Source organism: Strongylocentrotus purpuratus, unplaced genomic scaffold (assembly GCF_000002235.5).
Source record: "Strongylocentrotus purpuratus isolate Spur 01 unplaced genomic scaffold, Spur_5.0 spur5_scaffold_3, whole genome shotgun sequence".
Lineage (NCBI taxonomy): Eukaryota > Metazoa > Echinodermata > Echinoidea > Camarodonta > Strongylocentrotidae > Strongylocentrotus > Strongylocentrotus purpuratus.
In genome coordinates, this window is record NW_022145609.1 from 38,315,630 (window position 1) to 38,338,415 (window position 22,786).

Below are 22,786 nucleotides of genomic sequence, written 5' to 3' on the forward strand. Positions count from 1 at the left end.
AATCACTGCAATTCTTAATTTTTGTTTTCCACTTCAAAATAAAATGTATTTAAAATCCAATAATCTTTCATAGCTCACCGTATATGTATTTGCGTAACGGAAAGGGATAAATATGAATGATTGACGTTTTGATGATCATCGTAAGTATACAAATTTAAGAACCAACCGATTCTTCCCCTCCGAATGCAGCTTGAAAAAAAGTGTGATGACTAAGAAACTCCCGTACTAATTTCATGAAAATTCAAATTTAAAATACTAAAGAATAATTTGTTTACATTCCATTACAAACGGGTATATTGTAGTGTGCTGATCGTTCGTCTGCATTATTGAGTACAAAAGAAAATAAGTGCAGTTTTGTGTTATCTTTTGTGTGATCTATGTGATAATGATAAACTATCAAACATGTGGGAGAGAGAGAGAGAGAGAGAGAGAGAGATTGAGAAGGGGCAAAGATGGAGAGTGGAAGAGAAAGCAAAGCTAGAGCGAAATAGGGAGAGAGGGCGGGAGAGAGAGAGGGGGAGAGAGAGAGGAGAAAGAAAGAGAGTGAGGAGAAAGAGAGAGAGAGAAAGGGAGAGAGAGAGAGAGAGAGAGATTGAGAAGGGGCAAGATGGAGAGTGGAAGAGAAAGCAAAGCTAGAGCGAAATAGGGAGAGAGAGAGGGAGAGAAAAAGAGAGAGAGAGAGAGAGGAGAAAGAAAGAGAGAGAGGAGAAAGAGAGAGAGAGAAACATGAAAGTGAGAGAGAGAGAAAAAAAATATTTATAGGGCTATATAGAGCCCGGAGGGGGGGGGGGGGGGGGTGTCACTCATACATAAATGCTGCCCAGCCGTGTCCATCAACCTTTGACATGGATCCTAATGGCGTATCGCACCTTTTCTGACAAGGACCCTAATGGCGTATCGCATCTTTTCTTAAATGCCCCTAATGGCGTAGGCCTATGTATCGCACATTTTCCGAAATGGACCCGCGAAACATTTTTCAAAGTGGGGAGGTAACTATCAGGTAGAGTGTAGCGACCGAAACAAGTGGAGCATACATTGGCATGGGGTCCAGGCCTCAGTATCCATCATTTTATTTTGCTATAGAATATGACACTTCTTTTTCTTTTTTAAATGCTCTTTTTTAGACAAATAAGAAGAAACTGCCAAGGTCTCTTTATTGAATCAATCACAAATATTTGGCTAACGAACTTGGCAATACATGAAAGCATTTCGGTAGCCTGGGCACTTTTAAAATGTTTGCGTGTATAATGTTCTGCTCAACTATAGGCAACCTTTAATCAATTTCGAAAAATTGTTGTTGCAGAAAAAATGACAGTGTTACGTATAGGGGTGGCAGGGTCCGAGCATGGGATCGGGTATAGCAGTGATAGCTAGCGCTCTTTTCATATTATTATATTTACACGAAAATTCACAGGATAAAATGATCTCGAATATATATTTTAGTGCAAGGAAAACAATGTGAGACATTGAGACTGAATACTCATCATGTTTATACTCCGCTCTTTTCCCTAATCGCCTAAAACCCCTGAGCTTCCGTGGGCTTCGCTCCTTGATCACCGCCGAGGCAATGCCCCTGGACCCTACGCCAATTTATGCTCCACTTGCTTTGCTCGCTTACCACCCCACTTTGAAAAAACGTTTCGCGGGTCCATTTCGGAAAATGTGAAATACATAGGCGAACGCCATTAGGGGCATTTAAGAAAACGTGCGATACGCCATTAGGGTCCTTTTCAGAAAAGGTGCGATACGCCATTAGGATTCATGTCAAAGGTTGATGGACACGGTTGGGCAGCATTTATGTATGAGTGACACCCGGGCTCTATATTTCATTTCATTTCATTTCTTTATTGTGTCCATATAGGATAATTGTTTATATGCACATGAACAATCTTGCTTCAACATAATTATGAGCATAGGAACAACATATAATTGACATATAGGGCCCTGTTTTAGTATACATATTTTGATATAATATACATGATCATGATGAATATACATTTAAATACTCTTTTTTCTTCCTTTTCTTCTTCTTCTTCTTCTTCTTCTTCTTCTTCTTCTTCTTCTTCTTCTTCTTCTTCTTCTTCTTCTTCTTCTTCTTCTTCTTATTCTTCTTCTCTCTTTCTTCTTACATTATTCTCCATTTTCTTGTATTCTTATATGCTCTAATCTGAAGTAGGTATTTTGTGTTAACAATTGTTTCTTGATATAGTATAACAGTAGCGTGTAACATGTCAATGAGGGTATTTTGCATGGTTTTCACATTCTCTTCTCTTTACTGGGTTTCATTAAAAACTCTTATGGAAAGTGGAATGAATGAATTAATGCGGCGACTAGTTCTTGCTTTAACAGATCTCAATCTTCGTCCGCTTCTCAGGTGTATGTACTGGTCATTAAGGGGGTGGGTAAGATCAGACATAATGGATAGGGCCTTAGATACTACTCTTTCCTTACAGACTTCATCTAGGTCAACAGTATGGTTCATTATTTTGCTGGCTTATTTTACAACCCTTCTCAGCTTTTGTTTGTCACTTTGCCTTGCATTGTTAAACCAGATAATGAAATCAAATGTAATAGTACTCTGAATTATCGACTGGTAAAAGAGAAACAGGATTTTATCGTTCACATGAAAGCCCTATAAATATTTTCTCTCTCTCTCTCTCTTTCTCTCTCTCACTTTCATGTTTCTCTCTCTCTCTCTATCTTTACTCTCTCTCTCTCTCTCTCTCCCACATCTTTGATAGTTTATAATTTGTCATTATCACACAGTATCACACAAAAGATAACACAACAATGCACATATTTTCTTTTCTACTCGATAATTTATTATAATCTACTCCTCAGACGAACGATCAGCAATACTCTTTTTGATGGAATGTAAACAAATTATTCTTTATTATTTTAAATTTGAAGTTTCGTGAAATTAGTACGGGAGTTTCTTAGTCATCATACTTTTTTCAAGCTGCATTCGGAGGGGAAGAATCGGTGGGTTCTTAAATTTGTATACTTACGATGATCATCAAAACGTCAATCATTCATATTTATCCCTTTCCGTTACGCAAAATATTTACGGTGAGCTATGAAAGATTATTGGATTTTAAATACATTTCATTTTGAAGTGGAAAACAAAAATTAAGAACTGCAGTGATTTTGCTAATCGGTAAATCAACTGCGACCAGACATCATAGGCTTAATTAAAGTGTCTGAGTATGAGGAAATGATAAACAGACAAAATGTTGATGAATTTACATGAGGAAGGCGGGCTCCGTGTGTTTCCTTTCAATCGTCCTTGTCCTCTTTCTGCAATATGAATAGTGATTATCGATAATAATATTACTTCATAATCTGATAGCAACATGAAAGACAAAAAATTACATCCAACATGTCCAAATAAAAATCTAATACTGAATATAGACTTGACGGAGAGAGAGAAAGAAAAAAAGAGAGAGAGCGCGAGAGAGAGATAGAAAGAGAGAGAGGAGAGAGAGAGAGAGAGATCTGGGGATCATGACCGTGTTGCCCACAAATAGCACTTTTCATTTCTTTCTTGGCTGCTTCTATTCTATATTTACACATAAATCAACACTTTTAAACTTTGACGTCAGTTGCAAATGAACGTCATTTTGAACCCGTTATCAAGCATGATTGTACAGGCAAATTAGCCCGATACAAGACACTCAGTAATGCTACGGTCACAAAGGTTCGTACGGACAATAATTTCTTACGAATCTCCCTGTTTTTCCATTGTCTTCCCGAATTTCCATTGTCTGAAAATCGTTCGTACGGCGTTCGTAGCAGTTCGTAATGGCATTTGTGACCGAGGCTTTAGATAATCAATTTTGTTTGCACTGTTTATTTGCATCCACTTTGTATATGAGGCTACTCCCAAGGCGTGTCAAAGACAGCCGCATCAGGCACTGACGCCCTCCAATATAGCACGGTACAAGTAACTGTAACTGTTAGTAAGATAAACACAACCCAATTTTCGCACTGTTTAATTGCATCCACATCGTGAATTTACTTCAACATGACGCGTCAAAAATTGCCGCATCATGCAATCTTGTGAAAAAGAAGATGGATATATACAGGGGTGCAGGCGCGTACACAGAGGGGGGGGGGGGGTTAAACCCCCCCTTTGGTATTTTTATGTGTGTAAACCCCCCCCCCCCCTTGGATTTTTTTTTTTTGATTTTTTTTTTTAACAATAAAAAAAAAAAAAAAAAATATATATATATATTCCCATGGCACCTATCATCCCCCAACGGAGCCAAATGTCAAATTTTCAAATTTCGAGACCCCCCCCCCCAAAAAAAAAGGCAGGTTGCACCTCCTCCCTTCCAAGTTATTAACTTTTTCAAGTCACCCTGAATAAATATAACATTTCAGAGAATATAAGAGTGGTAATAAAATTAATAACATGCTAAATGTTAGTCCTGACTCTTGCCTGCAGTGTATAGGCCTACCAGACTGATATCATCTATTTTGAAACGAAATTTAGACATTACCAAAAAAAAATCCAATGGTGAGGGATATCAACTTGTGAAAGTATTATGTTACCAGTGGGCAAATGCATTAATTAACAACCAGGAAAGGTTCATGTAGACAGAAAATTTCCACTCCTGATCTCATACAAACTGTCTGTTTCTTAAAAACATAATATAAAACTTACGTTCCAACTACCAAACAACAAACTTCCATTATCTCCCTTTTCACCCAGATATACTTATCATACCAGATACGCTCTAAATTCTAAAATATAAGCATAATGTTCCCCTAAGGCCCTGACCAGAGCACTATTTTTTTCTTCAAAAACTATAACCAGTCTTAGAAGGTGCATTATTATTGGAAGGGTGTTATAAACAAAACTTCAACCTTCAAAAACACCTTAACTATCTTATGCCTGTTACGTTTGAATACAATACAAAGGCCTATATCAGCTTTTCAATAAAACAAAAATAAATTATGACATAATAATCTTTCTCAAAATATCGAACTGGTGTATTCTGTTGTATTGCTTGTTTATGTACATACAAAGAGCTTTTTTTCAAGAGGCACTAGATCCATGTGTTTAACTTAAGAAAGAACTTTTTAAGTTTACCCGATTTTGTTAAGGTGTCTATGGAAATTGTTATTAAAAGATGCATGTTTTCATAATTTCTCTCTTAATTTAGGTTAATAATTTTGTAGAGGAAAAGGTATATCCTTATCTCCATTTGCAATTAAAAGATTTTGCTCCTTTCGGAAAATAGCTCTTCAAATGTTTTACATGTAGAGACAGGGGTGGATCCAGGAATTTCTTGCCGGGGGGGGGGGGGCACACGGTGGGAAAGAGAACATATATATATATATATTATGTTTAGTCCCCCCCCCAAAAAAAAATCGCAACGACTCAGCCAGCAGCTGAATAAGCGAGGGGGGGGGGGGGGAGGGCACTTTTTTTTTTTGATCACGAAATTTTTAAATTTGACATTTTGCTCCGTTGGGGGGGGGGGGGGGGGTAAGGTCACCTTTTTTGGTTAGCCATTGGCATATTTTATTTTTTTTTATACATTTTTTAAAAATAAATTAAAAAAATAGAAACAAATTGGCCGGGCCGGGGGGGGGGGGCACGCCCCTTTTTTTCAGTACATTTTAAGCGAATTAAGGGCTGATTTTAACATATTTTTTTGGCCGGGGGGGGGGGCACGTGCCCCCTGTGCCCCCCCCCCCTGGATCCGCCACTGAGAGATATAAATAAACAAAGAAATGGATGAAATCAATAAAACAAAATAGATACCGAGTATGAATCAGGAAACAATAAGTAAGTTCGTAATTAGAATTTGCGCATGTGCAGATAAAAGTCATTCGGTCCCAAATTGTGAAACCATTGAGACGAATACTGGTATGGTGCTCATGAAAGTTTTGTAATTAGTATTCATTTATGTACTGACAGTACATTTATCTTATACACAGGTGGAAGTATTCTTCTAAAGAGGGCAAACAAAAGGTATTCGTGAAGCACCTCCATCACTTCGACAGTGATTATTCTAAAATGCACAAGTGGGACGTATCCATAGTGTAAAAGATCTGTGGACATTTGGGGGTCATGCGTTCCGAAGCTATTTCTGAAGTGGCTTATTAAGTTTTATCTCCTACATGCTGCCATTTGGACAAAACTGTCTTTCTCTTGTCTTTCTTCCTTTTCTCTTCTGTCCGTTTTTCCCCCTTTTCCCTTTTCCCAGGTAGCAAGCCCATATGGGGCCATATGGGGATGATCTGGGTCACTTGTGCCATCTGGGCTAAATGGAACCTATATGTACCCCATATGGGGCCAATATTTCGTAACCCATATGGGATCTATCTGGGCCTGCCCTTATGGGTCCCAGATGGGAATGAGCTGGGCGTACACATATGGGCAGAATATGAATATGCCCATATGGGTAACACATGGGGAAAATTCTGGGTATAACCCACATGGGATATATCTGGGTTAACCAAAATGGGTACCAGATGGGATTAAGCTGGGCATAACCCATTTGGGCCCAGTTTGGTATGGGTCCCATCTGGGTCTCATCTGTCTTATATGGGACCCATATGCTTCTTGGGTGCAGATGCCTTAGGGCCCCAGATGGTTTTTCATATGGGGCCATGTTTGAGAGAATATGGGACCCATGTGGGTCCCACACGGGCTTGCTACCTGGGTTCCTCTCTGTCTCTCATTATCTCTCTCTCCCACTCTCTACTTCTTTTTTGCACTTTTGCGCTTCGCGCTTAACATTTAGCTCGTTGCTTTTTAACGCCGCGGCTTTGCATTTGGCGCACTGCATTTCTATGATGCTGTTGATTGAATAAATTGAATAAATTCATCAATTCCTGATGAAGCCGTATGAGCGAGAATTCAATTTATTCTTGTCTCATATACGGTTGTCTCATTTACTTCGTTTTCTATTTCTATATGTATGTATTATGAAAATGAGATAGCAAAATGTGTATATTGATGGTCATCTTGCGAGTAATAACCATTAACTACTCTCATCGGGCCCTCATCGTTAATTTTTCTCTTCATTTTTTTTTGATGGTGAATTATTGGGGGGATGATATATATATATATATATATATATATATCTTTTTTTTTTTTTTTTTTTGGGGGGGGGATATATCCCCCATCCCCCCGGGATCGACACCCATGGATATATACTTACTGATATTTAACCCACAACGTGGCAGACTTGCTTGAGGCCCTTGTAGCCTTTTAATGCAGCGGCAAGCTGGTCTTCACTGATCCCACGTTTGCGTAGAGCCTCATTCCTACGCATAACTGTCGTGAAATCAAGAGAAAAATAATTAAGTAGAACAGCAGTGGCAGATCGAAGGGCCCGGCATGGGGGTACGCCCCTCCCTCCCTCTGCGACTACGTTAAGTTTAAAACAAATATATGCCACCAAACATAGACATATGAAGACCGTTCACTTGTTTTTCAAATTGTTTGTCTTTCCTCTTTTTGTTTTAATTTCCCTCTTGCTCTCTTTCTCTCTCTCTCTTTTCTCTCTCCTTCTCTCCCTCTCTCTCTCTCTCTCGCTCTCTCTCTCTCTCTTTCTCTCTCTTTCTCTCTCTCTCTCTCTCTCTTTCTCTCTCACTACTTGATGATCAAAACCAATAAACCAACCAATTAATCAATCAATCAATCAATTATTCATTCATTCCACTAATCAGACACCCACTGACTCACTCATACTACTAACTTACCCAGCTCCTTAAAAGGCAGCGAGTTGACCACACCGCACCCCTTCTTTACAGCACCCGCGACATCATGTGCGGCTTTCTTGGTCCAATCCCCGGCATCGTGGACCGCCTTCTTAGTCCAGGAACCGGCATTGTGGATCGCATGTGAGAACCAGCTAGCAGCCAGGACGTCATCTACGGCCTCCTCATCCAGATCTAGAAATGTGTTACGTAATGGGGGAAAATAAATGCAATGATTGTATGTTATCTTGTTCTAAAAGACTCTAAAATATTACGCTAAAAATAACATAGAAATATAACACTCTTAGAATGCATACTAATATATAAAAGGGACACTTTATTATTGACACTAAACATTCTAAACTTTTATCAGAATGGAGATTGCACGTTTTATACTTAAACTATTTTTTTGGAGTAAGTTTTATTTTTATCATGCTACTCCCCACTGGCGTACTGATGAGGGTGGGGGCTTGGGGGCAGTTGCCCCCCCCCCAATACAATTCAAACGTGGTTTATTTCTTATTCAATACCAGTGATTTACAATTGTTACTGAAGTGAAATGACTTTCCGGGTTTTTTTTTCTCATTTTTTTGTAAATTATACTTTTGTATACGTTTTTTGGAAAACAATTAAATTCCCAAATCTGTAGTCAAGCAAAAAAAAACCTCAAGTACCCCTTTTTACTTTAAATAAACGCTTCTTTTTAAAATTTCAAATAGGTGCCCGTTTTCACATTCTTATAAGTGTCTCTAACGAACTCTGATAAGTACCCCTTTTTACTTTAAATAAACGCTTCTTTTTAAAATTTCAAATAGGTGCCCGTTCCACATTCTTATAAGTGTCTCTAACGAACTCTGATAAGTGCCCCTTTACCTCAGATAAGTGCCCCTTTACCTCTGATAATTGCCCTATTCAAATCTGAGAGGTGCCCATTTTACATTAACATAGGCTATATGCCTTTTTCCTTTGTAATAAGTGCCCGATCCTCTTCAGACAAGTGCCCCTTTTTATCTTTGATGAGAGCTCCTTCTCACCTCTGATAAGTGCCAATTTTTATTTTAACACGTGTTCCCCCTTTCTTTCTAATAAGAGCCCTTTTTCCTTCTGAGACATGCCTGTTTAAAAAAATATATCCACCTCCCCTTCTCATAAATGCCCGTACCCCCACCTCTAATAAATGCCTCTATTAAAATCTCATAGGTGCCCCTTTTCCTACAACAAGTGGCAATTTTGCTTTGTAATAAGTGCCCCCTTATATCATCACAAGTGCCCCTATTCATCTCAGGTGAGTGCCCCTTTTCAAGTACAAGAAGTGCTCCTTACCACCTCTGATAAGTGCCCATTCACCTCTTATATTATGATTGCCTCTTTTCAAATCTGAGAGGTGTCCCTTATGTTTTGACAAGTTCCTCTTTTTATTCTTATAAATGCCCCTTTTTATCTCCGGTGATTGCCCTTATTCAAAATTGAGAGATGCCCCCCTTATCTTTATAAAAGTGACCCTATTATTTTTGCACGTGTTCCTTTATCCTTCTTAAGTGGTGCCATTTTCCTTCTGGTACTTGCCCCTAATTCTCCTTTGTAATAAGTGCCCTTTTTCCTCTCTGGTGAGTGCCTCTTATTTAAAAATATTAAAAAAACAGTACATCTTGACCGTCATCGTCAATATCCACATCCCCTCTTTATAAAATAATTGCCCATTGTGCCGCTTGGCGGTGATGCGGATTTTTGTTCTGCCCCCCCCCCCCCCCCACCCCTCCCCAACAACAACAAAAAAGTTTGTACTCATTTAATACGCCTAGTGTTTTGTAAAAATTATTATTGCTTTCTTCCTCACCTACCCTCTCTAATCTCTCTCTCTCTCTTCTTCTTTCCTGTCTTTCGCTTTATTTCTCTATCCCTTTCAATTTTACATTCCCTTTTTCCTCTCTACCTTTCTCTCTCTCTCTCCTCCCCCCCCCCCCCTCTCTCTCTCTCTCTCTCTTATTCTCTCTGGTCTTTGGAACTTACACATTTGAAGGTCCCCTTCATCATCGAAGAGATGTTCCAAGTTGGCCGCAGTCACGTGAGCGATCACCAAACCAAGGACCACCACGGTTACGAGTATGGTGCCTTTCATTTTTAAAGATAATCTATAAAAAAAAAGTGTTAAAATAGAAGGAAAATAATTAATGTTTAAATGATTTTCAGCACTATTTTCTAGATCTTAGATTCATACCATGATATTTTAAGAAACTTAAATCAACTTTTAATTTAATGGAAAGCACGATAAAGTTCTTGACATAGGCGTATGAGGCGGGGGGGGGGGAGGGGCCGGAACCGCCATCCAAAAAATTCAAAATGATAAATATCCGAGCTATCATCGCTAAACATCCGGCAGCAAGGTAGTCTATTTTTAAAATATTTTTATATATCTTTGATATATAATAACACCAGGGGCGTACGCAGGATTTTTTCAAGGGGGGGGGGGTTTAAAATATTTTGCTCCCGAAAATTTGAAAATCGCGCCGGCCGAAAAGTCGCTCAGTGGGGGGGGGGGGGGGGGGGGGGGGTAAGCGGACACTTTTTTTTTTTTTTTGGTGTCTCGAAATTTTAAAATTTGACATTTTTCTTCGTTGGGGGGGGGGGGTAAGGTCACCTTATTTAGGTTTGCCGTGGGTATAATTTTTTTTTTTTAAATAATAAAAAAAAAATTTAAAAAAAAAAAAATCAAAGGGGGGGGGGGTTGAACCCCAACCCCCCCCCCCCTGCGTACGCCCCTGAATAACACTATATATTTTCACTCGCTCGCATGCAAATCGAGCATATGGAAATTTGATAATCGAGCAAGAGATTCAGCCCTGCTAACCCTCGGATAGGACGTTACGTCCTCCCACCTCCCCGTGTAGAGGAGAGTCACCACCTTTGCACGGAACCCGCTGCACTAAACCACGGTGTAGTGGTCTACCTGCACACCCCCAATCAGTATAATAGCCGAGAGGGGAGACAAGAGGGTTACAAAGATTCAGTTCGCTTTTCGCCTCCCAGGCACAGGTGACGACGAATAATTAGTGATAATAATAATAATAATAATTGGAACAAAGGACACTATGTTAATCCCGTGAAAGTGCCCCTCGACATGGTGATACTTGAATGATTATTGTACTATTTGTACCACAAATTATTTTCTTAACACTCCCAAAAATATTTTTCTCACTTTCTTAGCCAATTATGATTAACAATCCAATAACTCTCACGACCATATCAAAATGCTCAACAAACTGTTAACATGTTTAAACGCCTTTTTGTTGAATGTAAAATATCAGAATAAAATTAGTTTTCTCATCAACAGATTAAAGAGGCGGAGTTAAAAAAAAAACATCGATCTGATGCGCCAAATTGTTTATTACTTTCGCATCCTACCGAGCAACAAAATATCACCCGTCAGGAGAGTGACAAAAGTTGATGAATGTTTTGCCAAAGGACATTAGTATCTGGATGGGATGCGAACTCTACACCCTTGGATTGAGAGTCAAGTAAATGAACCACTAAACCACGACACCTCCATGACTGTTATCACTTACCAATCCAGGAACGGTCAGATGAAGACTGTTGAAGACGATGGTTTAGAGATCTCTAGAGTATGGTGCAGGAAAGGTTGGTTCTGTTGCTCTTGTCGAGGTCCGGGCTGGCGAATGATTGTTTTCTTTTGCAGGGCCCCCATTTATGTTTTTTTTTTCTCGGGGCAAACACTGGCGAAGACATGGCGTAGACAGGATGTGAACATGCAGCGTATGGCGGACCGTATGGTCTCAGGTAAGGTGATCCTGCCTTGACATAACGGTCGATCAGTCCCCAACACATCTTATTCATCTCTTCTCAGAAATCTTACTTTTTAACGCGGGACTGCACTTCTTGTAGCTACTTGCGCCCTCTTTACATCCAACAATGCCTAAGCAGTACCTGTTGAGCCCCATGGTTCCCTTTTCTTATGTTAACTGAGAGCTGATTTGATGAGATAACCACATGTCAGTGACCACGCAGGGAGGTCTAATCCCCCCACCAAACTAGTGCAGATAGCTTTTAAAGATATAAAGAACCATCTAAATGTACCTTTAAGAAACGTAGGAAAAACCTCAATTTTTCTAGGGGGGAATCTTCCCTCCTTCCCGGAAATTTTGAAAAAGTGCACATAAAAATGTATAGCAAATACTTATCAAAGTCTGCAACACACTTTAAAGGCTCTGGAGGGCCCAATAGTGCAGCGTTTAGACTAATAAAAATGAGGAAAAAATCTTCTTACTACGCTCCCTCGCATAATATCCTTCAAAATGTACTGGCAAATATCGCATTTCGTCCCCCCCCCCCCCCCAGTCATGAATACAAATCGTCGCCATTGCTTGTTGGCTTTCTCAGGTTTGATACCGTAATGTTAAAAACGATATTTATTAGACATAATATAGTGTACATGAGAGCTTTTTCTTCAATAGTGATGGAGAAAATATTCATAGTTGCATATTCAGGCAAAATCCAAGTTTGAATACCGTAAGTTCATTTAATATAAATGCGCAATAAGTGTGTAATAGTATGAGTCACCCCGGCCAAATAGGGACCTGAAACCCGAAATATAATATATGAAAACCTTTTCCCTTTTAAGTGCTTGCTTCCTTGACAGAGATATGACATATTTCGGATTTGTACCCCACCCCACCCCTCCCACTTCGCAATAGAATTATGAAAGTTCCACTTAATTGAGTCTAACCCCTCAACTTTATAATACAAACATGCCGCCTCCTTACTTATTAATAGTTCTTCTTCTTATAATTCAATACCTCTTATCCGGTGGAAGCGATATTCTTATCTATCAAAATAGAGACTCTCGCGACACCATTGCTGGTATCCCCTCTGTTACAAGGCTACCTGATACCAAACATTATACCGGTAGTTGTACTTTATCATTCACTCAATTATTATCATTCCGCTCTGCAACACTGCAATTCTTCATAATTCTATGCTTTTCCACATAAAGTTCAATATAAAATTGCAGTTGCGTTAATGACAATGTAAATGTTATGAAGAAGAAGAAAAACGAATCGACATTAATGGATTAGTACATCAGTGCCATCATTTTTGTTTTGCTATGGAATATGACACTTCATTTTCTTTTTCAAAAGCTCTTTTTTTAGAAAAATTACAAGAAATTGCCAAGGTCTCTTCACTGAATCAATCACAAATATTTGGCTAAAGAGCTTGATAATACATAGAGGTGTCGTGGTCGAGTGAGTATGTCACCGGACTGTGAATCACAAGGTCCGTGGTTCAAGTCCTGCCGCGGCACTAATGTCCTTTGGCATTGATCTACATTTGCTACTCGATCTCCACCCCGGTGTTAAATGGGTACCCGGTAGAATGCGAAAGTTAATGTGGTTAGATGAGCAAGTTTGCGCTTGTAAAAATTATGCCTGGCTGGAATGCTTCCCAGGGAGTGGAGAATGTGCATACATTGTTTGCGAGTGAAGACTGAATCCAATGACTGGAGTAATAATACATATCTGTAAAGCGCTTTGAGAGGGCCTGTGGTCCTGAAAAGCGCTATATAAGCAGGAAGCTGTAATGAATGGAGATCCCGTCCAAGAGGCCCCTTTGAAGCCATCCGTGGCACCGCGCGTCTTTTGTTTCCCCTACCGTAATCCCCTTAATCCCCCTCCGAAACCGTACAGCTCCCTAGTAGCACTAGGTCCTCCCTTTCCACACACAGCCCAGCCCAGCGAGCACGGCGGCTTTTGCTTTGTGGGCCCGTATTTGGGGTGAATAGTGGTGATAACTTGACAACTTCTAGCCCTCAATCAATAAATGCGCAAACATACAACACAATTTCATTTAGTTATTTAGGAAGATAAACCTTTAGACTACCTTACTAGCTATGTACAAATTTCGGAAATTTTCGGAAAATGTCAATAATTAGATGAGAAAATCATGATGATGAAAACCTTTCATTCGCTCTAACTCACGATTTCCTTGGTCGATTTCGCTGGTTGAAATGGCCATGTCTTCAGTAGAGCTACCCGAGAACAGAAAAAGCACTTGATGACTAATATAAAGTTGCACTGGTCTTATGTTGTTAATTCTGTCTTTTATATGTTACAGCTAAATACATCTTCACTGAACATGACTTAATTTGTCGGTGCTACGCATGGCTTCAAAGCTCGGTGCTTGCATATATTTGCAAAAGAGTGAATAGAGAACTTATGGAAGCAGATGGCGTTGCGTAACATTTCGTACTATTTGGAATTCCAGAGAGGGACTGTGCATTGATATGGACAGCTGTTGATGGAAATGATGGTTGGAGAGGGTTACATTTCTTTTTGTTAAGCCAGGTTAATCTTGAATATTTTCCCCTCGGAAAATTCTTTCGAGACGGTATCTCCATTCATTACAGCTTCCTGATATAAGTACGAACTATTATTATTACATGGAGGCACTACCGTGCATGTGAGTCAAAAAAAAGTTTAAACCTAGAAAATTAGGCTAGGCTAATTATTTTAAAAATCATCCATGAACAGTAAATTATTATACATCTTTTGAAAGAGCGTTTTATCCCAAATCGTTTGGTATCATTTTTGTGTGGCATGTGTTCACGCTTGGATGAACGGGAGGCATTGTTTGCGAGAGTGCAAACATGGACTTGCGCCAAAGTTGCCTATGTGATGTTTGAATAAAACAATTGGGATTTGGGTATTAATTCAGTCTTTGCAGATCCAAATAACATCCCTAAGAAAATTAATCATGCCACACATATCAAATATCGAATATTAAATATCAACGAACATTTGTGCGCGCGTATGTGGGTGTGTGTGACTTTGCCCTTTGCAAAAAAAAGCATATGCAATGCATTTCATTTGATACATGCAATCCATTTTCTCACTCCGCTAATCCCAACATAATACATACTGTAGGCATCACCTTGGCGTAAGTCGATTTTTCGCACTGTCGCAAACGATGCCACCTGTTCATCCAAGCGTGAACACATACCACACAAATATGGTACTTAATGATTTGAGATAAAACACTTTTTCATAAGATGTATAATATTTTACTGTTCATAGATGATTTTTAAAAAAAATTAGCAATTTTCTAGATGTAAACTTTTTTTTGACTCTCACGGTATAGGCTATTAAGCTAATAAACCGGCCAACTAATATATAACAATTTTATTCATCCTTTCTAAACAAACTTGACAGTCTGAAAGTTTGACCAATGATTGCCCGACATGGATTCCTAGTATTTTATTAATAACATGTCACTTGGTCCCCAGTGAAAACATCCATACATTTTAATATGTTAGTAAACCGATCTATTGTCAACCAGGCCTGAGTAGCCCGCTCAAATCCGTAGTTAAATTTTGTATTCTTTTATCAATATTCGACTTTAAACACATTATTTTGGGGGAAATCTTTCCAGAAGTGTATCTTAAATGACGTCCTCTTTCACATTATGATAAAATTTAAATGAAATTTTGCTATCAAATTGTTCGCGACTTTGGGGCAAAGCAACGAGATATATATTAAAAACCAAAACAAATGACCAATCTAGAATCACCGATTGTAGACTATATTGGGTTTCGCAATAACGAGATCCTAGAGTAACAGCATTATGTGAGGGAGTGAAGCGACTGAGTTTTAGCAAAAGATTTCATTGTAAACCCACACAAAATGTTATTTCTGATGCAATTTACCTAACGTATTGGGAGCGCATATAATCCTTATTATCTTAATAATCTTGTCTTCCCTTTCTCCCCTTTCCTTTCTTTTTTTCCCTTCGTGTTTTGCACCTGTAGTTTTTTGCGGATTTTGTTCATCTCCTCTAAAGGCTGTCCGGGGCACGTCCTCTGCCCCCTGCAGTCACTGCCGCCACTGTCTTTCATGCTTTTGGCAGTTTATAAGGGACAAAAAGGGACAAAACCTACGCAATCATATTGTGAGGTCATCGCGTGCATTCACTTCAACCTATAGGAAAAGCCCTCTCACACATTTACGCGCATTGACCTACGTAATAATGTATACTCATCACCAATGCGTTCGAGTAGAAACTTTTGACCAATCAGGAACGCGTTACTAAAATCCTACTCCAAAAATCATACGTAATAATGAAATGCGCAAGTTTTGTGTTTTCATTAGTAACGCATTACCTACAAGAGATTCATTCTTTATGAATTCCCCTTGCATTGAAGACGTTTGCTCTGCTCCTAGTTGTCTTTATATCTCAAAGAGAAATGGCTCGCCCATCTTCTCGTAAGCGACGATTTTTCGCCCGACTTCGAAAGAGAATGGGAAAGAATATGAGGAGACTGTGTTGTCTCTTGTCAGGTAGGAATATTTTCCTAAAGCTCCCCCAATGGTCATATAACCTTATTAAACACATAAACACAGTATTCACATTTGAATAGTGTCTTAATATAAATCAGATTTATTGTTTCTGTAGTTACCAAACTCCAAAGCATCTTCGAGCACGACCCGAAAATAGGGTGGTACTCTTTTGACCACCATTCACTGTTCAGCTTTGTTCTATCATTATTTTCTACAGCAAATTTGAAAATTACGATTTTTTTTTTTGGTGGTATTTATTTAATTACAGCCTCCGAGGATGACAGTACTCCCAACCGAAGTAATGTTTTGACAGCAGAAGCCCTCAAAATGGTAAGAATTCTATTAAAACCAATTCTTCAATATTCGTAAAAGTTCTATTCAACCAAGACAATCATAGTTGGAATTAAATCATTCTTTTGCTCTCACGCGCCTTTCGGTCTCCTGCTTTAATTCGATTTTATTTTAATCTTCTCTCTCCGAATATACGATATTCTCTCTCCGTATTGGTTTGTCCGCCTCTCAGTATGCAACTTTAAAGCTATTACACAATATTCAGCTCTCATCTCATATGATTATTTTTCTTCGTTCAAACACAGTTCCACTCTACTACATGTAATATCAACGATACATTCAGTGACTCGACATCATTGTGGAGTTTGGAAGAGGGCTTCCCAAGCATCACGTATTACCCAATCATCGCTTCAAAGCAAAACGACAGCGATAACAACGCCGTCGACGATGATAATGATGACGGAACAAGTATCGGATCCGACTGCTGTCGGCTCAATAACGAAGTCTTAATCGAGATTCATCATGAAGATGATAACGATTCATTGTTATCTGACACTTCTTCTAGTTTGATCAGATTCATGGACGAAATGGACAATGATTGTTTCACAGACGTGTCCAGCATTACAACCGACAATGAAGACGATAACGACACGTTTACGGCCGTCACCGATTTGACATACTACACCCATGATCTTTTCGATGACGACAGCAGTGACGTCATACTTGATCTCTCCCTCACCAAAGATGAATACGAACTTACCAATGGTAGACACCAAACAATCGAAAGTGATTTTATCATTGCAACAACTTTTCTAGATGAAATCATTTCTGAGGTCGCCTTCAAACTGGATTCTAACAATTGAACCTCCGATATATTTTTGTTTAAAAAATTACAAATATTCAATTATATCCTTGTAAATAAATCTGGATATGCTATACTTAAATTGAAACTACCTTTGTGTTGTTGTGGTGTGTGTGTATGTGTGAAAACTTGTGAAATAATAAGAGTAGAAAACCATTCAAACTCAACTAAAGTATACTGTGTGAGTCAAAAAAAGGTTTACACCTAGAAAATTGCTAATTATTTTTAAAATCATCTACGTACATTAAATTATTATACATCTTATGAAAGGGAGTTTTATCCCAAATCATTTAGTACCATTTTTGTGTGGTATGTGTTCACGCTTGGAGGAACAGGAGGCATTGTCTGCGAGAGTGCAAAAATCGAATTGCGCCAAAGTGATGCCTTATGCCATTATGTTGGGATTAGCGGAGTGTGAGAATGAATTGAATGTATTAAATGAAATGCATTGCATATGCTTTTGCAGAAGCAAAGTCACACACACACACACACACGCGCGGACACAATGTTCGTTGATATTTGACATTCGATATTTGATATGTGTGGCATGATTAATTTTGTTAGGGATGCTATTTGGATCTGCAAAGACCGAATAGATACCGAAATCCCAATTGTTTTATTCAAACATCACATAAGCAACTTTGGCATAAGTCGATTTTTGCACTTTCGCAAACAATGCCTTCTGTTCCTCCAAGCGTGAACACATACCACACAAAAATGGTACTAAATGATTTGGGATAAAACTCTCTTTCGTAAGATGTATAATAATTTACTGTACATAGATCATTTAAAAAATAATAAGCTATTTTCTAGGTGTAAATTTTTTTTTTTTACTCACACGATATTTTTATTCCGCTCTGCAACACTGCAATTCTTCATAATTCTATGCTGTTCCACATAAAGTTCAATATAAAATTGCAATTGCGTTAATGACAATGTAAATGTTAGGATGAAGAAGAAAACAAATCGACATTAATGGATCAGTCCGGGGATCAGTACAGTACCATCGTTTTATTTTGCTATGGAATTAATATTTCATTTTCTTTTTCAAATGCTCTTTTGCCAAGGTCTCTTTACTGAATCAATCACAAATATTTGGCTAACGAGCTTGGCAATAGATGAGGGCATTTCAGTAGCTTGGGGACTTTTCAAAATGATTATACTCCGCTCTTTTCCCTATATAACTCTGTAACATATGCTTTATGGACCTCTGCCTTGTGCAGTTGAGTCTGTCATAAAGTTCTGAATTGAATTGAAATTGAATTGAATGCTAATTTCCTTTTCTCCTTCCATAACTGTACACGATGTCCAATGGCTGCCCATTTACAAAAGTTGAACTTGAACAGCGCCATCTTCATGTGAACGACTACTTTCGAAAAAATCAACTCAATAAATATATAAGGCAATATGCCATTTTCGTAATGTAATCAAATTAATTGCACACCTCTTTGTCAAGGGCCTCATTACATGTTGTGAGGTAGGACAAGCCATAATGTGTCCTATCTATCAGCAGTCAATGTAAACAACTCGTATTCAATCTGTTTATATTGAAATACAATTATCCATAACAGGTGAATGAAATAATTTGAAAAGAGGCACTTAACAAAGATTAATGCATTCAATTTGATATTAACATTACGAGGCGAGAGTCTATTTCAATAGTCTTGTGCGTCACCTATTGAAATGTATGGACATGACAACGTATTACCTTATCCGAACATGATCGGTATGAGATACACACAGGGGCGGATCCAGCAGGCGGCGAGGGAGGGACCTAATTCGTGAGAAAATATCCCCCCCCCCTCAAAAAAGGGGAAAATTGTGGTTACCATTTCCCCCTTTTTCTTCCTCCAAGGGGTAGGGCCCCGTCTTCTTCTTTTTTTTTAAAGGTAAAATTGTCGTTATCAACTTTTGTTAAAAATATAAGTTTGCCAGGGATGGGGGGGGGGGGCAGGCCCCCCCGTGCCCAAACCTGGATCCGCCACTGGATACACAACATGGTATTGGGAATGCCCTTGAGTCGATTTTTCGAAATAGTTACGATTGTGGTACTATAAATATTTGTAAATCAACAGCAACCTTGAGGTGAAGTGAAAGTTCCAAGTTTTGAAGGTATAGTTCATTTCCTTCTTTTGCAAACATTATTGCACACAGTGAACCTTAAATTTTAGAGGCGGACTGACAACAGAAAATCTTAGAGAATTTTTTTTTGGTCGTATGGGTGTGTGTGTGCTTAAGCTTTGCCGGTTGAGTTTCAAAATGAAAGACACAAGCAGGTTCAGGTTGTGCCTCGTTTATCCAAAACTGCTTGACCCCAACTTTTCTATAACCTAACCTGATTTCGCTATCTAGGCCTATATAAAGCCACCCAGAACATATTGTATTGCACCACCACAATTGCCATTCAGATCAACTACTCTGCTCTCGCGTAGAAAACAATCCATCAATTTCTTAGGTGACCATCTTCGCATTTCCCTTTTTTCTGTAACCGTCCGCTCTGCTACCCACACTTCCTAATGAACTCGTTTACTTCCAATTCCGTATCGAGTGTCTTTCTTACAATGGCGTATCCAGACACTGATAAAACAGGGGGTAGAATCATTGGGTGGCAATGTAGGGAGTGTGCTGCGGTGTAACATCCATTGACAATTTTTTTTTTAAAGTAGGTCCCACGCCCCATCCCCCTTCTCCTTTCCGAATGGGCATGGATGGGCGAATTAAACGTAACTATGGCATCTTTAGGGACAGGGAGGCGATTGAATCTGAGTAGCCACGGGTTAACCCATTTAATGTTTTATTGCCCTTTTATGGGCCTTCACCGATGAAGGGGGGGGGGCGATACGCCTCTGCCCTTTCACTCGGTACCCATATTTCTCCTTCCCGTTCTGCTCTGTACACTCCCGTCTCATCTTACATCCTCTATCCTCATTCTCTAATATAATTATTGTGACATAGCACCAGGAAATAGATGTCTATACACATTTTGCGCAGACTTATATCAAGAAGCTCGTAGTCCATGGTCGTTGATATTTTAAGCTCCGTTTATCCATCAAGCTAATTAACAACACAATCGAACCTTCAAATTGGTGACGGCAGGGGCGGCGTTTCTTTTCATGACCTGGGGGACGAAATGCGAGGGACGAGGGAGCATAGTGAACGAGAGGGGCGAGGGTGACGAAAGTGACTACCCCCTCAGAGGTTTTTTAAAGTTTTGTTGTATTAAAAAATTACATTTCTTAGCAAAACTACAGTATAAAAACAAGCAATATACTTTTTCCACACTTCACTTTTCCGTTGCCGGCAATAGTGTGCAGTCCGAAGGGTTTTAAATATTTAGCAGGTAATTTTAGTAAGTAGAGAGCTTGGGCATGGATGGGATTTCTATTTCCAACTCTAGGCCTCTGTCATGTACATGTATATTGAACTCGCTATGGGAGTTGAAATGGCAAATAATTATACTGACTATGTGGTAGTGAACTATTAAAACCAACCAATGTTTTTAGAAAAATGTACACCATTTCCCCTTATTATTTATTTATTTATTCATGTTTTATTTATTTCAATTGTTAAACAGTAGCCCTCCACATGATACAAACAATAACATAAAACTGAAATACGAAATATAAATTGAAACATCAATACAACTCAATATATAAAAACATTTATACATTTGAATAAACTATACATGAGGCGCACGTGGGATGCGCCAGTTTTGACCACGAATATCGTTTCCGCTTTTTTCCGAAAGTGCTTGAATATTTCCCAATATTGAGATTCATTTGTTTTATAAGATATTGTATGAAAATAATCCTGCTGTCTGGCTAACTGAATATAGTGTGCAGTCCGAAGGGTTTTAAATATTTAGCAGGTAATTTTAGTAAGTACACTCACTCCTGAAGACGGACAGTCAACCTGTCCGAAACGTCGAGTCTACTCTCCTGCTCCTGCTCTGCAACTCTACTCAACTCTCCAACTCAATCCAGTCTTCTACTCAAACCTCTCATCCTATCTACAACTTTCTGGTTTACAGTCCTTTTCAGGACTATACTCACTTCTGAAAGATACTCTTCCTTCCAATCTCCACTTTCTCGCCTTTCTATTTTCACTTCTATTTTCTATCCACTTTCCTTAGTCCTTCTAGGACTTTACACATGGTGTACCGTAAACCTCTACCGTGATTAACTGAATATAGTACTGTTGTCATTAATCCACGGTACCCCCGTTTGTTTCCGGCGAACCGTAATATACGGGGCGTGTTTATCACTTACTTCCTGAAACGCGGCTTTAAAGTTCTGCCAAAGATGTTCCACATCATTGTCAGATTCAGATTCTGACCAGACTGTTTTATTCAAATCTTCCTTAAATTTGTGTTCGTCAAAAGTTCTAAATGATCGGAACCTGCTTATTTGAGGTTTTAGTAATGAAATGTTTCCATTTATTACCAAGTAAACCTAAGAGTGATCACTGATTCCAATTGTTTGAACTCCTGATTTAAAACAAGTTATTGCAACAGAAACCAATATTAAATCAATTAATGTTTTACTATTGGGAGAAATACGGGTATAGTCATTGATCATTTGACGCATACTGAAATTAATACGCAATTCATCTACTCTATCCGATAAACGGTTGCTTGTCATCAGATTACAATTAAAGTCACCCAAAATAATAATGTTTTTTGTGACAGAAATACATTATCAATATTTTGTTCAAGTATATTAAAGAAAAGAGTTGCATCACTGGATGGTTTTCTATATTATACTCCCACAAAATAAGAACTGCTCTGGTGCCTTTTTATTTCTAACCACATCAGTTATATTTCCTCACTTTCCAAATTTTCTCTTCTTAAGTAAGATATATTTTTCTTTATGTAGAAACCCACTCCTCCTCCAAATGATTCTCTATGTTTACCCGTTTACCCACAAATTTATATCCAGGCACACGTCAACTGATTTCGTTCATACATATGTCATCGTCTAACCATGTATCGGACAAACTGAACAAATCATATTTATTACATTCTGAACATCGATCACCTTATTTCTTAAGCTTCTGATATTAACATGGGCAATTTTCATCCCTTTTCCATATGGAAATTCAACATTCCTTGTTTCTCCTGAGTATATTTTGATCATCTTTATCACAATTATTGTTTTCTGCAGCTGTAGATGACTCATTTTTATTACTAGCATTATCCCAAAACGGTAGTACCTGTAACAAACATTTACGGCATTGCCAATCTACAAAATCCTCGAGTGGATCGTTACATTTACATAACGGGGTTCGGCTACACTTAATGTGAACCCATTCCCCACACTTTGTACATACAGGAGCTTTTGGTTTCGTTTCACTGGCTAACTACAACAAACACATGGATACTTAATGCCCATATCAAAACATAAAAATCAACATTAATTAAGTAAAGAAAAAAATCATACCATTAAGATCTAAAAGTGTTTACAAAAAAGTTCCCTGTAAAAGATGGTAAAAAGCTAATTGGAGAAAATTTAAAGTGTATCAAAATTATAGCTGATAAATTCGAAATGCATGCGATTCATCAAAAGGAAGC

General features: G+C 38.6%; 2 protein-coding genes across 2 annotated transcripts in view; one reads left to right on the forward strand and one right to left on the reverse strand.

Annotated features, from left to right (window-relative positions):
* LOC115928703 overlaps positions 1-301 on the forward strand; it is a 10,426-nt gene extending 10,125 nt beyond the window's left edge. The window contains exon 5 of the mRNA XM_030996511.1: positions 1-301. This exon is cut by the window's left edge and continues 141 nt beyond it. The gene's annotated coding sequence lies outside the window, so the exon portion shown is untranslated.
* A 2,498-nt stretch (positions 302-2,799) lies between these two features.
* LOC115928446 lies at positions 2,800-11,409 on the reverse strand. Its single transcript, XM_030995607.1, has 5 exons — positions 11,283-11,409; positions 9,730-9,851; positions 7,723-7,914; positions 7,179-7,294; positions 2,800-3,297 (listed from the first exon to the last, which is right to left on the reverse strand). The coding sequence occupies exons 2-4, from the start codon at positions 9,836-9,838 to the stop codon at positions 7,185-7,187; spliced, it is 411 nt and encodes a 136-aa protein (XP_030851467.1). The 5' UTR covers positions 9,839-9,851; positions 11,283-11,409; the 3' UTR covers positions 2,800-3,297; positions 7,179-7,184.
* Positions 11,410-22,786: the final 11,377 nt, after the last annotated feature.

Coding starts and splice junctions, on each gene's coding strand:
- LOC115928446 (XM_030995607.1), bottom strand. CDS start 9,838: ATGAAAGGCACCATACTCGTAACCGTGGTGGTCCTTGGTTTGGTGATC. Junction 7,915..9,729: donor TGAAGGGGACCTTCAAATGT/GTAAGTTCCAAA, acceptor ACACATTTCTAG/ATCTGGATGAGGAGGCCGTA. Junction 7,295..7,722: donor GCTGCCTTTTAAGGAGCTGG/GTAAGTTAGTAG, acceptor ATTTCACGACAG/TTATGCGTAGGAATGAGGCT.